Source organism: Leuciscus leuciscus, assembly GCF_965113295.1.
Source record: "Leuciscus leuciscus genome assembly, chromosome: 22".
Taxonomy (NCBI): Eukaryota; Metazoa; Chordata; class Actinopteri; order Cypriniformes; family Leuciscidae; genus Leuciscus; species Leuciscus leuciscus.
The window spans coordinates 18780602-18799863 of NC_138746.1; the positions used below are offsets into that span (position 1 = coordinate 18780602).

Sequence of the window (19262 nt, forward strand, 5' to 3'; positions counted from 1 at the left end):
GATGTCGTGAAGTTAACGAGGTCGACCCAAAATTGGTTCAGAGGCTGTATTGATTCTCAGCCAAACTTTGATCACTCTAAACGAAAATTGGTACGCTTCATCACAACCATGATCTGAGGGTCCATGCTAAATTTGGGAACAGCACCACCTATAAGTCATGAGATCTAAAAAAATGGCTATTTTTGCTAATAACTTTTGAACAGTTTGTCAGAACTCATTCATTAATCATTAATTATTTGTGAACTTCAATTGTTGACTCCTTTCTTGTTCCGCAGCAAATCGCGGGACTGCGGAACTCGCACTGTATTTTTTTGACCGCCCACTCCCACCTGCAGCAAAGGTAAAACCGACCCACTCCTGCGAGATTTGCATTGATGTCTAAATATAAAAAATACCATGTTTATGGCTACATGTTTTTCCTTGTGTTCTTTGGTGTTAATAATGAGTTGATTTTTGATAGCTCTCTCTTGTGTGGTTCATGTAAACGCAATCAATCAAGCAGCCCTCATATACAGCAGGTCACATCCCAAGATGTGAAAGATGTGAAAGACTATCCCGTTGAACAATTCACAGGTTTTTTAACATCTTCCAGTCCACCATCCATGTTGCCTTTAGCTAACATTTTAAAACCCCTGATAGAAAGGTCAGACTAGAGAACTATGAAATAATCTGGTCACATCCACCGCCCAGAAACACACACACCATCACTCAATCAGACAGAAACTGCATCTCAAAACATGCTCACAAACACACATCATTAAATCACAAACTCACTCTACTGCAAAGTGAGGAGCAGGGAGTCATTAAAATAAGACGAGTGGTGATAAGAAATGATTGGAAAGAGGGAATGAAAGAGTGATGGAATGTTACAGACCAGCTGGAAAGTGTTTATGACCCTCACGAACAAGGAGTGCGCAGTGAAGTAAATTTAATATGTGTGAAACATTTTTAAGGGGCTGTTTCACACAGGATGGCATTTTTTGGTTAGCCAATGAAAACATGAGCTAGATGGATGTCTTTGGCCCCCCCTATAGTGAATCTTTCTGGGGGGGGGGGGGGGGGGGGGGGGTTCCACATCTTGCACCATGAGTATTGTCAAGATACCCATGTGTCACAGGGGATACATGCCAGTCATAAAATAATGGGCCAATCAGATGAATCTGGGGGTGGGATGAGCATATTTACATATTATAAGAATATTTACAAGTCTACAGACCAGTGGTTCTCAACCAGGGTCCGGGGCCCACTAGGGGCTCTTAACAAACTTCCAAGGAGGCCTCAAGATGACTTAAACTGATTTTAAATTAAAGAAAACAAGCATTAAAATGAGCTAAAACAACTAAAACTCAAGATATTGGGGGGGGGGGGGGGGGGGGTTAACATCTTTTTATATACACTATGCTTCATCTAGCTGCTTTTACCACATTAGTGTGTCCTGTGTGAACGACCCCTAATAGCTAAAAAAGAAAACTGCTGTAAATATCAATCAAAACGCCACAGCGAATGATGTCACTGGGAAAATGTGACATTACATCACTGCTCTCTGTTCTTCTGGAATATTATGTGTGTTTGCAGCAGGGCCATCACTTTAAGACATGGAGACTGAGACAACATGTTTTGGGTGGGTCCATTTCGTTTTTCGGGGTTTCAAACTGGGGTCCGTGGAAAAGTTTAGAGAAAAACAGTGTACATTCTTTTATTTTATAATAATAATAAAATAATAAATAAAAATGTAAATAAATTAATAACAGTACAGTACTATAAGGAGCGGAAATTTTTAATAACCTGACGTAACAGACACTAAATATTTTCCATATAATATTTTATTTGTAATATACATTTTTCACAGTATAAATTGGGTCTTATTACAAAAACCTAAAAAGATGACTTTTAAATTTTAGGATGGCGGTCTCTCGCTGTAAAATATTGAAAAGCCCTGCCATCGAGTACCTCAGTGAGACCACCCTGTCACAGTGCCTGTGTATGTGTGTGGAGAAAAACACATCTGTGTGTGTAACTGTGAAGGTCTTCCCCTGACGTGTCACGGACATCTCCGCAAGCTCTTTCCGCAACCGCAAACTGCTCTGAACTTCGCTGAGGTCTGGGTTTTTTTTAAAGAATGAACCGAAAGGCAAAGCGGAACGTGAGCTGGCATTGCCCGACTCGCCAGCCTGCAATTGTGCATATAAATATCTGTGGCGCGTCTTAGGAGACGGCTGAATCTGCATTGATGCTGAGGAGAGAAGACAGGGTCCCCTCCCAAATGGATTGTCATATCAGATTTAGGTGTATAGGTTATTACACCCTTGGGCTACTGTTTCCAGCACTGTCGTCTGGATGGGCCGGATTGAGTTTCCGAACTCTCTCTCCCTCTAAAACCATGCGCGCACACACAAACACTCAGTCTTTATTTCCTCTTAAAACTTTCTGTATGTCATTCAGTTAGACAGCACTCAGGTGAAAAAAAGTTCAAGGGATAGTTCACCCCAAAATGTTTTAATTCTGTCATCATTCACTCGCCCTCGTGTTGTTCCAAACCTGTATGACTTTCTCTCTTCTGTGGAAAATTTTAAAAAATATGTCTATGTGCTTTTTGGCCACACAATGGAAGTCAATGGTAACCAAAACCGTTACCAACATTCTTCAAAATATCTTCTTTTGTGTTCCACAGAAGAACTAAAGTCATACAGGTTCACACAGGGTGAGTAAATTTGGACAACATTTTCCTTTTGGGGTGAATTATCCCTTTTAGGATTGTTTTTTTTTTAGTTTCCTTTTGAAAATATTTTGTGTTTGGAGGTAATTCATGGTTCAGATTCAAATTCCAGATATGCCTCTTGAGTTCAGACTGTACCTGTTCTCTCACTGAACACTGATCAGGTTTGACTCAGCCAACTTATTACACAAAACACCTAAAGCTAATATTTACGCACGGCAAATCACAGGCTAAATTAATGAATAAAGTCTATAGAGACAAAGTGAAGCTCACAGCAGTGTAAAAAAAAAAGCAGATGGAGCGCTATACTAAAAATAAAAATTCAAGAAATGAACCTGATCTATGGTATCACAGAGTGGGCTGTCTGTCTCAAAAGTTGCACAAAATCAGACTGGGACTGCAAATGGCAGCCACTGGAGGGAGCCAGCTTTAATTTGGCCATGGCTACTTGAAAGTGACTTTTAAGTTCTCTATTTCCAGGGTCTATCTCTTAGGAGTAACCTAGAGGTTAAGTGCCTTGCTCAAGTGAATTCAATAAGTCTCCCATTTCTAATTCGCCCCAAACCGGAACTGAACCGTTGACTTCTGCAGTCAAGATGCAAAACCATTAGGTAACGTTCACCTGTAGACCTAGGAGAGGACAAAAGTCTCATTTATTAAGCCTTCCACGCTCAATGAACATGCTTTAACTGGACTAGCCTGAAAAATACAATTCGTGCACATTATTTGACATATGATTCATAGTTTCAATTTCATTCTTTCACCAACAAAACAGCTTTATGTGTGCTACGTGATTCAATAGCACAGGACTATAGTGGGGAATTACAAGAAAACATCATCCAGCCTATTGATTTATAGAAGAAATGACCAGACTTGCATTGCTTCTCAATGAACAAACTGAACAGGTCAGCACTCAGAGGGTCAGCAGGATGTTAAACTCTTATGATGCCTTTTAATTTGTCCTCTGAGAGCCAAAAGCCACTTGTGCTAAAGACCTGCATCTTTAACCACTATATTCAGGTGATACTCCAGTGTGTAAATCAGTTTGTCACTTGAATGCACATCAGGGGCTTCTTTACACACTACGATCTTTCAAATCCTGCTAAACTGGAGGCTTAGCTCATGAATATTAACCAGGTTACGTTATACTAATAACTGATTGGCTGAAGTGCAGACGATAGCAAATTGGCACTTGGTCAGGAATTAATTTGAGCAACGCTACTATTGGTTCATTAACATTAATTGTGTCAAACCGCAATTTATTCCAATAAGTTAACCAAGCAACGTCAGGATGACCTAATCAATATTCATGAACACGGCCTAACCCATATAGGGTTCATAAATAGGCCCCATGACAGCTAGAAGACGTATGTTGGTTACGGTAAGTTTGATTTATAATGAACTGGTTCAGTCGATCATAAGAAACAACACAATTTATTATTACACGTACAGCTCTGGTTAGTTGTAAACCAGCACTTAGGCTAACCGTCACTGTGAAAGTCTTTATATCAAGTGCTGCTTTAATTTCAATTGATAACATGTTGCAGAGTTGCAAAAAGAAAAGCTTTACAGAAAAAGCTCTTTGTCCTTGTGTGCTTATGCGGTTGTCAATCCTACAATTTACACCTGCTGTACTTCTGCTAGTTCTACTACTTTAGGTTTTTGATTACGGACTCATTAGTTTGAGTCTAATCTATAATACAGTAAGAAAAACAGGCCAAGATCATTGCATGCATAAAAAGATGAGCTGCCTGATTTGAGATCTACACAGTCTAATAAGTTTAAAACAATTTAGATTGATCTTTAACATTTCTGAATTCTATTTTTGTTGATCAAATGTTGTGTTGTGGAATGTTGTAGTCTAAAACCAAACTGATGGTGGCGGAGGAGGTTACAGTTTATTAATTGTTCTTCTACAACATTCTCTAAGATCATTGACATAACGGTAAGACTGATATTAAACGTTAATTGGAAATCAGGCTGGAATCCCCCAATTTAAACTGGTGTATACAGCCTTTTTCCAGAATATGGGCAATTGATAGATTTATCAAGTGAGTTAATGGAGAAACTATATTTCTGAATACAATTTACATCCAAATTGTAGATATCCTTTACTGTTGAATTTGGTCATATATTTTTTATTAAAATTATAAATATATTTCAAAAATAAATATATCAATATTTTAAAGTGTATTGGTGATGGCGAAGCTGGATTTTCAGCAGTTTTGACAGTTTGCTGTAATAGTCTTCACACATGATCCTTCAGAAATCATTCTGATTCATATGCTGATTTAGTGCTTATGAAACATTTCCTATTGCACGTTGTAATATTCATTACAGCCAACTCTGTTTCCATATGAATGTTGAAAATGTTGTCTGGTAGCCAGAAGACAGTCATGAATAAAACACAGTACCTGGCGGTGTTTAGCAGAGGATGTTTCGTTCCCACAAGCTTCCTAACATGCATGGCCACGTTGCTGAGCTCGTCACTAAGTAAACAGCGTAAACTCAGGAATGAAGTTGGATATCCTACGATCTTTTCCGCATCAGACACCACTTTAGTCCAGTTAGAGGGAGAAGGGTTGGAGAAAATACTCAGATGCCTCCGTCCAATGTGAGAGAGCCGTGACCTCCAAGCCATTTTTAAAACAAATAAAACTAATAGACTAGTTATTTACATGCATGAATGTTCATAGGTACTTTCAGATAAGTTCACATCAGGAATCTGACACTGTCTTTCACTTTTTGAGTGTCAAATCCAGCAGCCTCTGTCCTCCCCAATGTCACCTCCTTATGGAAGAAAACGGCATCTTCTTCAACACAGAATTAGTCTCCTTCGCTGATCGAGCGATGGTCTCTGGTTAATTCAAGTACATTTGCCCAACCCGATGGTCTGTGCTGTTTATCGAGTGTCCGGTTCTACGAAATTAAACTCTCACGTTTTGACAGCTGCACCGGGTCGCCATCTTCTACGAATCAGTTTACGGTCTGTCGTAAAGACTGCGCGATTAACCCCTTCGTCACCATAACCCTCTTCAACAAAACCTTGAGACCATACATTTTGGTATCTGGCTAAAGAAAAAGTTTTACATTTCTTAAATAAATGAATTTTTCTTTTTTTGAATCGGTTGGAAACCGCAATCTTTTCAAGGTTTTTATATCCGTGTTTCTTATTTTACATTGAACATTAAAGTCCCCATGAAATCAATGAAGTTTTTTTGCCTTTTAGTATGAATTTGTTAGCCTTAAGCTAATGTGCTTCGAAACAATGACAAAATGCGCATTTAGAAGCTATAAGCATATCTTTTTTTATTACAATTTTTATAAGCATAATAAGATAAGTATCTCACTTCCACCAAAATGGATCAGTGATTTGATGACATCACTCTGCACTTCAGCTTCTCATCAGATTTTCTGTCCAATCAAAGGCTCTCTAGAATCTAAAGCATCCCGCCCCCTAAATTATAAATAGACGCTGAAGCTGCAGCTAAAATCTGTCACATTTTCACACATTTACTATTTTCTACATGGGGGCGAATGGTTTCACATTAGTGTCATGCCGCCTCAGTGTTCACACAGTCTGCTCCGGTCCAGAGACACGATAGCACAGAGTGGATCTGCGAGAGTCAGCGCATACCAGAAAACGTATTGGACCCATTTGAATTCTGCACAATGCTGTATTTTAAAGCGATATCGAGGAGATTAAATAGCAAACTAGATGCTATTGGCTCTTTAAAAAAGGGGAGGAGCTGTTCAATATGTCCTGCCCTGTCTTCCTGTTTCAGTAGAAATTACGTTAACACACTGAATAATTATGCAGTTTCAAGGCACTTCAGTGGGACTTTAGGGGGCAACCCACCAGAGTACACTGATTAATGTAGTTTGAATTATATCTTTGTTTACCTTTAGCTTAGTTTTGTTTAACCTGTCCTGTCCATACTGGTATCTGCATAACTTGTCTTGTGTGAACGTTAAATTTGCACCAAAATACTACACTTGTTGATTACACATACAGCCTTTGATAAAAACAATGAAAACTAGATCATCTTAAAAACATCTTCATAATAAAATGCATATTAGAATAACATTGTCAACTCCTTTCTGCTTCAAACACAGTAACGCTGAAAACGAACTTTTTGAGTGGTAACATTGTGGCCATACAAACGTGTCACCATCTGTGATAGGTTTGAGCAAAAACGTGAATTTCCCAACAAAGGCTGCAGTGTCCAAATAAATACATTGTCCTTCAATTACACAATTCAGGTTGTGTAAAAAGTAACTTTTGACATCATTAATGTTCTTGCGCTTAAGTTAAATTCCCTCCTGGCTTTTAACAGTTGATACAGCTGAATTTGTTATCCCATGGGATTCATTTGACTGGCATGATCTCAATATGGGGATTATCACAAATCCAGAATAATCACTCTACAACATGCAATACAGAGCAGTGTTTCTCAATCGGGTGGGTCATGACTAAAAAATGGGTCGCAAGTGTTTTCTAGGGTCATGCAGGCTAAACAATGGGAAGTGCAAATAATAAAATCCAACTAACCATATAATCACACATGGTTAGTATGCCTTATTAACCTTAAAGGAAGGAGAAAATCCATAATTTACTAAACTATGACCTTGCATACTATATTTCATGCTATAAGATATAAGACAGTGAAGTTAAAAGATTAAGATCATTAGCCCAGTTCAGTCTGGTAAACTGATGCCTTGGGTCACAATGATTATGTGATCTGGTACATTTTTACTATCCTATTTGACTCAATTGCAGGGCATCTTTCATTTAGTCTTTTGAAGCTGATCAAGAATCAGTAAACATGTAACAAAAAAAATAAAAAAAAATAAAAAACAATCTTGCATATTTGAAATATGATAAATATTTAATAGAGCTGCTTATATCAAAATAAGTTAAGACATTTTCAACATTTTTATAAGTTATACAAGCTTCAACAAATTTTTAAGACAGTTTAATGTCGTTGAAATTTAAATATTCAAGTTGATTTAAAATAAAAAATTTGAGGAAGCATCTAGTGCTACATATTTAGATCATATTTGCTATGTATGTTTGGCCATTTTTACATTTAATGCCATTTAGTATAATCACACACACACACACACACACATATATAAACGAGAGGCTGCCGCTGTACTGGATCGTGAATATTTAGGCGTCGTGCCTGCAACCCCTTCAGCCGTGACTTATTCACGATAACGTTACAGCACTAGCCTCGAGTACCTTATTGCTTTTATAAAACGGTTACCACACACAATACAAATATTAAAGCCGAATAATATGTATCTATGCAACTTGCAGTAAGTTAGACTACATTAAATAAAATCACTAAAAGCCTTCCTTCCGCTGGAAAAAAAAAACTCCCTGACAGTGAACAGCAACAGAAGTTACATACATTATTTCGCCATTAGATGGTGACAAAGACTGTCTTTATGAGTGAGTCAGTCAGTAGAGAAGACTTTTATATTGAAAGGACTGAAACTTGTGAACACACAGAAGCAAGACGCAACTGACAAATAACTAGGGCACGTGACGGAAAACCCCTGAACTGTCAAAAGGACAAAATATAACAGCGGACATTCAAACAGATTTTTTATTATAAATATAAGACCTGAAGGAAAATACTATATCTACTGTAAATCCAGGTAACAGTTACACTCACTTACTCGATCTCACGGCACTCTACTCCAGCTTCAATGAACAATATCAAGAACAAACATATGTTTACGTTGCTAAGAGTGGTTGCTAAGGGTGTTGTGTAGTGATACATAAAACGGTTGGGAGAAGCGGTCATAGCCATGTTTTATCGTGAATAAAACACAGCTATTGACCAATCAGAATCAAGGATTGGAACTAACGGATATGTAGGGGATAATGTAATGCGAGGCGGTTGTTATAGCGAATACAACCCGACAGGCTGATCGAGACCCTGACGCGAAGCGGAGACTATTTTCTTTAGCGGAAGCAATGCAATCATTTTTAAATCAATAAACTCCTTTTTAAATCAATATTATGTGTCAAAATATTGATTGATTTGGTTGGTAGCCATGTAATAAGCGGGATAATGCAGTGCGAGGCAGTTGTTATAGCGAATACAACCTCGACAGGCTGATCAGGACCCCGACGCGAAGCGGATTATTTTTGGTTAAATATTCGCTCTACATTATCCCTTACATATATGTGTGTGTGTGTGTGTGTGTGTGTGATTATACAAAAATAATATTGAAAATATAGATGATAAAATATATTTACATAAATTTATAACTGCTATATATTTCTTGCCGTATACGTGGATCCCCCTGTTCAAGAGTATAATGCAAACTTGTGGTTTGCTTTTAGCGGGGATCAAACTGGCAATTTTCTGACAATGTTAACCACAATGCCACACCGCCTAATTTTGTAGATATGAAAAATGAACCTATAGGTTTGAGAAAATTGAAAGACTCTTTTAAAAGCTGGAAGATGTTTAGCAGAGAACTTCCAATGTGATTACATATTCACACATGCTGCTTTGGGCAGAGAGAGAGACTGACAGAAAGAGAAGAAATTAAGGGTCTCTCTGCTCTCCTCTCCCTTTGAAATTCAATAAATTCGACCTTCTATTTAAGACTAGGTTGCATTACTTTAATCAACAACACATGGCACATGAATCTCAGATTCCCCCAAATACCCCTCAGCTATTTTACAATGAACTGTCTAAGAAGTTATTTACCAAAAGACTGTATGGTAACGCTGGTAGATGCCCTTATCATTACTGATATAACTAATATAGCCTAATTTCTTAACAGTGGATCATTAAAACTGTTATGATTTTTCAATATCTGATTAGACTGGAGCAACTTGGTGCATAAACCAGGAACCAAATCAGTCCAGCCTCAGAAATTGTTAACTTATTGCATCTCTGAAATTTCAACTGCCCTATTTCGTTCACAACCTTCACGTTTTGCATAAAAAGTTCTGCTCATTTGCCAACAAACACCTCTACAAGTTCAAAACATTGATGTTTCTATAATGGCACTCTATGAAATTATACCAACACAAATAACCAACCATCTGCTACATGATCAGAGCTCTGCTTTTTGGGTCTCCACGTTCAATTCACCTGTCGTTCTTTATTTGCTGCAGTACAGTGTTTGCTCACAGCTTCATTTGTCTCTTCGATCTAATCCTAGTCATTCTTTCAATTGTTGTCACTTATGATTAATTAACAAATTAAAACTGTAATCATCACATAATTAAGAGGTCTGTTGTAGCCTACTTCAAGAGGTAATTTAATCAAACTGAAACTTCACAAGCAACATTTGTCTTTCTATAGAGTTGTCTTTATGGGACTGGAGATATAGCCTAACCAAGACAGCAAACTGTTGTGGTATGTTTGAAAGTTCCTGTTAAACCATAGGATCTGGTATAATGGTAGACCTCAGTGCATCCAAAGGGATTCGTGGAAAAACATCACAGAAAATAAGTTGGTTACAGTAGAAATACATAAACGTATATTTGTTTGTTTTTTATATGAAAATAGATGATATTTTGAAGAATGTTGGTAACCAGACAGTTGACGGTAGCTATTGACTTCCATATTTTTTTTATTTTTCCTACTACGGAAGTCAGTGGCTACCGTCAAATGTCTGGTTACCAACATTCTTTAACATATCTTATTTTGTGCTCAACAGAAGAAAGAAACTCATACAGGTTTGGAACAACTTGAGGGTGAGTAAAAGATGATTTTTGGATGAACTATCTTTAAAAACCTGGGTGCCAGTTGTCTTAATTTAAAGAAGTATCAAATTAATCTAAAGGAACATTTTTAATTGGCTAGTCATTAAACAACTGAAAGCAATCTGCACTGGAAACCCACTTGTATGTACTTTTCAAACAGCTGTTTTTGAATTCCCTCATCTGTTGACCCTCATCTGACGGCTGTTGCGTGTTTCAATGGAAAGCTGTATTTTGCATAAAGATAATATAAGGTGAGTTTCTGCCTTTAAATGAAGGGAGGAATTCAGTTGTGTTGTGCTCGTGAAATAAAGATATGATGCTACGGCAGATGAGACTGTTATACACATCTCAGAGAGAAGCTTCATCTGTCCCTGTGATTGTAAAACGAATGTTTATTTTTCACAAACCAGTAACGGATTCTGCATCCAGCTGTTTTACATTTACTTTTAATTCCTTTTGTAATACTTCCCTCTTGTAGAAATCCCATAAGTATCTTTCTGAAATGGAGACCCACTAACGCACGCATTCTCTCACACACACTTCAGCGGACACAATGCACACACAATATAAACAAGCAGGGATTACAATGAGAACAGAAAAGGCTGATGTTGTCTCATGACCACACTTTTTCCACCAGGCGTTTCCCAAGAGACGTAAATTCCATCCTTTAATCTTATTTGTCATTGCATATTAGGGCCTTACTTGTGTTTACAAACCATATTCCTCTGCACTTGATACACAAGGCTAAGAGCTATGGAATCGAATCGGGGTGAAAGCCAATCCACGCTGGAGAAAACACAGTTTGGGCTGTTAGAGAAACGGGCTGAAGCACCTCCTCTAGTATCAAGAGGGGTAACAGTATCCCTGCTAGAATGTAACTGTTTATCATGGGCTAGTGTTCGGCAGGGGCTGCCAGAGCTGTGTGTGCTAAACAATGCACTCATTCAGGCCGTCGCGCATCTGCTAGTGATCTGGGACGGTACGTCGATACGCTCTCAAGGACGACGGCCTCTGGTCCGATCCAGAGGAGAGCAGGTCTCGTGCCACCGTGTCCTACATGTGCCATGCTTGAGAGCGAATTCACCAGTGGATTGGAGGAGCAAAAAAAAAGAGAAGGAGGGAAACTGGGAGTGATGTATTTTTGGTTAAACATTCAGATTTTTCTTTCTTTTACATCAAGACAAACAAAAAATCATCTGTGTGACTTTCATCTCCATCTTTACAGTCCATTAACTCTTTCTGTCAAAGTTGTAGGCATGTTCCTCACAGAATATCAGGTTTGACTGGTCTGTAAGAGATCATCAGCCTTACCTTAAATATTGAAATAAAAGAGGCTTAGAATGTGATTTGTTTATTGCAGGTGGACCTGTGTGCACTTTAAGATGCCCCCCCACCACCCCCACCCCGGTTCTTTGTGAGCCAAAAATGGATCATGGGTCTGTTTCGATAAAGCTGCAGGACAGCAGGTGAAAAATAAGGTTAAACAGGCATATTAAAATGCAACTCACCATGCAATCATGCATAGCAAAATAAAAAATAAAACACTTCCCATATCTTTTTTTATTAGCATCAAAAGTCATGACACTCAAATAATGTTTTAAAATATTTTGCTGCAAATTCACCTGCCTTCAATACTAATACAATATTTGTTCCATGTTTATATACATATTTTTATTTTATTTATTTATTTATTTCAAATTTATCCATTTTTGTCATGTTTTGCCATGTTTGCTCATTGTTGGACCTTTGGGATTCATGGTAATTAAAAAAAGGTCTGATTCTTAGAACTTTTTGTTCACTTATTTCAAGCTTCAGTGAAGATCCGCTACTTTTGACTAAATGTGTGTGCGAGTGAGATTGAACAATACCTTAGACAAGCTAAATTAAGAGCTTTTAGGTGCAAAATTTAGTGTCACAGGGTCATGTATCATATATATATCTCCCTCTCTTGCTTGTAACACATTTGTTTGGCCCCTGTAAAGTCTTGTCTGTCACTCCAGCGTGGGTTTTAATTACCTGTAGATATCTCTCTCATAAACACCATACAACCCATTATGACAATTCCACCCGTGCAAAGATGTTTAATTAAAAGGAAATGATTAGGAACCCTTGACTGTTTCATTTCCATTAATTGTCTCGTACGACAATATCAAGCACCCCCTGCGGAGCGCTGATAACGCGCGCGGGGTGAATGATAACACATCAGACAACGGCACCTATTCACTCCTATCGCGCGACAACCTCCGCCACGCGTGGAGTCCTGAGTGAAAACCGATCTGTGGAAAATTGGGAGGAAATAGCCTTCCCGGGATCAGCGTGGCCGTATAGAGTTGCGGTGGAGGCCCCTCCCCCTGTCTGGCTCGCTCTTTTTTTCTCAACCTCTTGGTTGGCTTTCCGAGAGGGCTCGATCCTGCTCACGCTCAGACCGCTGAGAAATAGCAGGCAGAAGATGGCTGACTCGACCGGGCACGGTGAGCCCGCAACACCAGCACCAGCACCAGCATCAACTTCACTAGGGCTTCTCGCGCGCCTGCCATTCGCTGCCACTCCGCAACTCTGAAACGGCCCCGCCTCGCTCCGTGCCGTGCGCCCGCGGGGTTTTTACCCCCAAATATTGACAGAGATTTAAAGAAAACATGGCTGAGATGGAGAAAGAGGGAAGACCTCCGGAAAACAAGAGGAGCAGAAAGCCAGCTCACCCCGTGAAGAGGGAAATTAACGCAGAGATGAAGGTAGGTTGTGCGCGCGCGCTCTCTCTCACTGGCGCCCATAAAGGCTTGTCATTTTTGGATGCGTTGAGCGCACCGCCGCTCCGCCCTCGGACTGAATATAGAGAACCGATTCATTCAAGCGCTGTGTGTTTGGGGTTAATCAGCTAACTTTGATTTTTTTTTTTTTTTTTTTTTTTTTTTGGAGGGGTGGGGGGGTTGCTGAACAGGTCGGCATTAATTCCCTCCCGTTTCTTTTTTAGCTTAATTCACGCACCTTCCAGACCACTCTGGTCTCGCTTTCCAGTGCTTGAGATCTATTTTTTATATTAAATTGTGGGGTTTTATTTAAACACATATTTGTATGAGTTTATAAATCATATGCACGTAAAATATAAAAGGTTCCCAGTCACATCACGAGATGGTTTAGAGTGAAATCCCCTTGTTGGCTCCACTGTAGTTGATGGAAAATCCAGTGCGTCAGTCTCCGCGTCAAATTGCTGCGTTACTACTACTACTACTACTAGCGCGTTACTATATCTCTGCTAAACACCACATAAACATCAGAACAGAGTAAAAACTCAATAATGAAACGGAATGCATGTTGGAAGGGTGCATCTGTCCAGCTGTTCTGATGGGAAGCGCCGGTCACTCCAGATGTGCATCTGTTCAACACTGACTGAGCGCCGTCTGCTCGTGACAAATGCACATTTCAAAATCCTTTTGGGGGTATTTGCAATATGCAATCATGGTTTCATTTATTCAAGATCTAGGAGACTCTTTCACTTTTTTGTTCTGTTTGAGGAGAGCCGTGTGTTTGTATGTTTTGAAGGCGCACACAGGCGCTTTGTCTCCTGGTTGTGTGGTGCTCATTGTTTGAAGCGTTTGCATCCGCTGCCATGCAGCCTAATGTTTTGGAAACGCCAGAATTTATTTGTGCTTTTTATCAGAACAAGCTACATTCATTATGATAGCAACATCGTGGTGTACAGGGACGCGTTTCATTAATATTATTGATCTGATCATGTGTTTAGGTCACTGTAAACGCGCGTGTGGCTTTGGTGATTTCGCTCCGTTCGCTTTCTTTCTTGTCAGTGATTATTTGACTGAACCTGCGCGAGGCTCACCGGTCCGCCGGGGCTCTAAATTTGACAGATATTGATCGACCTGTAGTGGAGATACAAGCGTGCGTCTCCCCGGTCTCCTTAAAAGCACACACACACACACACACACACACACACACACACACACACACACACACACACACACACACACACACACACACACACACACACACACACACACAGCAATGCTGTACTTGCAAACACTGACTCATTCTGGAGCTGTGAGGTGTGAATTATTGGGGGTTTCAGGGGTCTGAACCCCTCTGATATCATTTCCTGTTTATGTCAACAAAAACATGCTGCATTTACTGCTTTTTATAGAAATAACAATGAAAGTAATAATACAATTTTATTTGAAAAAATTGTCAAACTTTACACCATTTTCTTTTTTACAGTCTTCTGACAATTGCAACACTTAGATGTTTCTGATGATCAAAATCAATTTTAATTCAGAAATTGAAAACTGCTCATCATAAAAGTTCATTTAACATCACAATTAATTTAGAAAAAAAGAAAAAAAGATCCAGACTAAAAAAAGTCACATCTTACCTGTGAACATGAGTGTTGAGTGTAAAGGACCTTTTTTGTCTGCTTTTTATCAATGAACAGAGTGAAATAAATCACTGCCTATAATATGTAACGAGTTTGCATTGTCTTTCACACTGCTGACCTTTCCTTTAATAAGGAATCCATTTTTCTACAATCAGTTTTTGACAGTAAGGAATTGGAACAAATATCTTTTTTGAAATATTTTTTTGCTTGCCTTCCATGATGTCCTTTACATTCCTTGATATTACTAAAAGTAGTGTATATAAACAGATTTGGCATTCTGTCTGTTTAGAGCTTGAGGATGAAACTCAACTCAAGCTGTGCTTTGGGTTACTAAATAAGAGAATACAATTTGGAAAGAATATGGTGAAGTTGGGCAGATGGACAGATGCTGTAAGAATTGTCACCTATATGCACTTCTCTTGTCTGTAATCCATAGTGCACAATTCAGTGATTTCTCCCAATACTTCAAATCTGTAACACAGTGTTTAGTCTTTATTTTCTGTACAATGCGCATCTCCAAAGGTCTGTGGTGAGTGTTGGCCTTGTCAGCGGTGTTGTGTGTACAAGTCAGGCACAAATCTGTCATTTCATCCGTAGAGTTGTCATTTTGACCACAGGGCTGTGGATAAAGCTGATCTCTGCCTTAATTTTGACAGAGACCAATAGAGTGTCTGTGATCATTCAGCATCCAACAGTTGTCAGCAATTCACCTTACTTACTGTCGGACGAATATACATAATATGATAACATGGTCACACACCTTGACAAAACATATAGCCGGTGATAAGGCTCTACCTTCTTTAGTAACACATACACAAACATGCAAATTTAACAGCAAATCAGCCGAGTCTGCTGGATAATGGGCAGTGCTACTGTATATACACGCACATTTAAAACAAATAAAGTCTGAGATATAGCCTATCAGTTTTGCTTAGGTATGCTTCATCATCATGCGAACTTCTCAAATAACTGACATAGGTTTTTACCCATTATTCTCTCAGCTATCCTGAAACACTCAGGTGTTTTTCAGAGACAACCACCCACCAAAAACCTTCTCATCCTGATGTATCTGATAGGATTCCGCAAGTTAAATGCCTCTTTGCAAAAATGTATAATCAAGAAAATGTGATGACGTATGAGATTGGCTCTGATGTTACTAATGCTTGTAATGTTAGACTCGCATCTATTAACCCTTAAACGTCATTCACTACCCTCCTCAATTCTTTTTTAAAGTTAGACATCAGCCTTCTTAGTATTCCTCAATCAATTCATTACAAACAATGTAACAAAAAAAATTATAAAATAATGCCTGTTTTCCCATTACATTTTTCTAAAATTGTGTAGGTTCACTAACGACCCGAGGAGTATATGTTTAAGTATATTTTGAAGGATTAATTGAATATATATTGAATCTTTGACGACTGAATAAGTGCAATTACCTTTATTCCACAAGAGTGAAATGTCTGATGGCAATGGCAGAAAACAAAAGAATAGGAAGTATCATCAGCTAAACTTGAAATGGCTCAGTGATTTACTGCAGAGAAAATACTAAACGCAATCAAATATTAGTGTAACTGTCACTTGATGGTGGATCTGGTGAATTCGCTGTTAGCGATCAAAATATTGATTTTGAAGATGTTGAAAATGCTAGTTTTGAGTTCACGAATATGAACCAGATTCTGAATGTACTGGGAAATGAGCTCTGACTTGGACAGTAATGATGGTATAAAACATCTGCTCAAACTGAACCTTTCCAAGCTCCAAAAGGTAACAAAATATGCTCTATTTATTCTTCTGTAATTGTTACTCTAATATCAGGAGAGTTTTATATTATCGCGACAGGTAGAGATCCATCCGTGTTAAACATAGATCCGGGTCGCTAAAGACCCTAATATGTAACTATGATTGTTGAAACATTCAAGCATTCAAGGGTTAAACGTTCTGTTTTTCTGTTCTGTTACAGAGTTTTAGCTAAAGAAATGACATATTTTTACCTGAAAGATAACTTAAAAGATCATACACTCTCAGAAAAAATTGTACAAAAGCTGTCACTGCGGTGGTACTCTTTAAGAAGGTACTAATATGCAACCTTTAGGGGTATATAAGGTACAAAGTTGTACCTTTTAAATGGGTACTGCCCCAGTTAAGGCATTTGCACCTTTTTTCTGTACCCGATAAAAATACAAAACGTGTGTATAAAGATTCTGCTATAAAAGCAGGGTCGTAACCACCTAGGCATTAAGTGGGATATATTTCCCATAGGCAATATTCAAAATCAATGTTATTTTTTCAAATACTATTTCTTAAATAATTACTTTTGGTTTCCCTAATTCAGAATACGCGGTCACATCCGTACAACAACATCCCATACATCTTCACCAGACACATGCAGGTGCCCTAGATACCCCATGCAGATACCCCATATAGGCTAGTTACTGCAGATAGACCACAGAAACACCGGGACAGCTGAGGGCGGTGGTCCCATGCATATGCAAACCGCACCGATGAACAATGTGCATGTGTCACGGCCCATGTAACATGAAAAACAGGAAACAGCAAAGCCATGGAGACAAAACAAAACTTTTCCCCAAACATTTGCGTCAACAGACACAGATCAGGTTCTGTGGAATCAAAGCTAAATTTGATATGCGGTGTAGAGTAACCAGAGGAGGGTTTAGAGCAAGGGTCTGTTTGAGGGGTTTGAGATACATGAGCGAACAGGTGTCGGAAATCGCAGCGAGGCTGAATACTTCCATCCCATCTGTATTATCAAAATGCGTCTACCGGCTTTCACTCATTTTTTTTCCGTTCTCTCCCTTCCCCAAACTCATTGAGTTCATGCTTTCCACTGTAAACTCTAGGAAGTCAAGTTGCTTGTTCTTTAGAGGTGAAGGAAAAGTGTTCACTCCTCTGTTTTCTCACAGTCACTTCCTATTTGACGGCCTGTACCTATGTAAATAACTCGTGACATGCACAAACAAAGCATACTGTAACACTTAAAGAGCGTGTGTGTACAAATATAATCTGCGTTTTACTCTGCACTTCCCTTTTATTGCCTCAGTGAGAACTTGAGACCTGAGCATTATGAATTTCTCCCTCTCACATATCAGATTTCCACCAACACACACACACACACACACACACACACACACCCTGACTATGAGGAGGCCTTTGCTTTGGTGCGGTTATTTCTCTGTTTAATTTTTCTCTTACCTCCAAGAAAAGAGACAAAAGAAAAATGGCAAACGGTAAGAACAAGAGAGATACGGAAGATTGTAAACAATGTGGCCTTGTGGAGGATTATACCTCCGAGAGAGATACAGAGAAGAGGCGTCAGACAGTGTTGCCTTCATCTCCGTCTGCTTTCATGTGCAGCATGGTAAAATAAGCCCCGTGCTGGTGATTGCCCCGATGGAGAGGGGGATGAGAGAGAGAGAGAGAGAGAGAGAGAGAGAGAGAGAGAGAGAGGGAGAAGAGAAAGGAATGTATACAGCAATAGGCAGCCTAAGCTGTAAAAACTGAAAGCTGAGAATACAGGCCGGATCGAATATCAAGGAAGGTAGATGGAAATGAAAGCAGAGCATAGTGGTGGGGGAGAAAAAGAGAGAGAGAGAGAGAGAGAGAGAGAGAGAGAGAGAGAGAGAGAGAATATGGAAGAGAGAAAAAGAGTGATATTCAGTATGAGAGAGGGACAAGAGAAAAAAGCAAGAAGGGAATGGAAAAGTGTGGGTTGGGAGGAGAGAGAGAGAGAGAGAGAGAGAGAGAGAGCAAGACTGGGAAAGAGAGGTTGGTCAGAGGGAAAGTTGGTGAAGGGAGGAGGGAATTTTATCATGGTGTACAGTGACCTACTCTTGTTACTGCGCGCAGGGTGTCCGATTCCCCCCGCCGTCACAATCACGGCAAACAGAGAGGGAAGGCGGCAGAGAGGGAATGAGATTTGCTGCTTCGTATCTTTTAACTTTTCTCGCTGATGTTTCAGTCTGCCGTGAAAAGAGTTCTCTCCAAACGTGTCCGATTTGATTTTGTCTCTATATAGGGGAGCAAATGTCCCTCTCTATCTTTTTTTTTTTCATTGTGATTTTTTTGGTTTTTATCAGAGCATGTGTAATTATTGTGCGGCCTTCAGAGGGGAGGAGAGCGGGGAATTTCAGATTGTAATTGTGTGTATGGAGTGACATTTAGTGCAGAATCCAGAACATTTGACAGAAATCATGCTGATCTGCAGCACTTAAAAAAGACAAACACAGCAATGATGCACATGAGGATGTTTTAAATTGTTAGTTTTCCTCTGTGCTTTGTAACATTTTTCTAAACATATTGGTTTTTTTTATTGGTAACGTGCATTCATAGATTTGTCTATGCAATTGGATGTTTAAAAAACACTAAAAAACATTCTAGTTTTAAAGGATAGAATAGCTTAA

At 39.1% G+C, this 19262-nt stretch overlaps 2 protein-coding genes across 4 annotated transcripts in view; one reads left to right on the plus strand and one right to left on the minus strand.

The window, feature by feature from the left end:
• Positions 1 to 5696, minus strand: part of pdss2 (prenyl (decaprenyl) diphosphate synthase, subunit 2) — a 36712-nt gene extending 31016 nt beyond the window's left edge. Inside the window, exon 1 of the mRNA XM_082153115.1 lies at positions 5131 to 5696. Coding sequence (XP_082009241.1) covers positions 5131 to 5357 — 227 coding nt within the window. The 5' untranslated portion in view covers positions 5358 to 5696. The remainder of the gene's footprint in view (positions 1 to 5130) is intronic.
• Positions 5697 to 12679: 6983 nt separating this feature from the next.
• sobpa (sine oculis binding protein homolog a) overlaps positions 12680 to 19262 on the plus strand; it is a 38987-nt gene continuing 32404 nt past the window's right edge. For all 3 annotated transcript variants that reach the window (XM_082154956.1, XM_082154957.1, XM_082154958.1), the window contains exon 1: positions 12680 to 13189. In XM_082154956.1, coding sequence (XP_082011082.1) covers positions 13094 to 13189 — 96 coding nt within the window. In that variant the 5' untranslated portion in view covers positions 12680 to 13093. The remainder of the gene's footprint in view (positions 13190 to 19262) is intronic.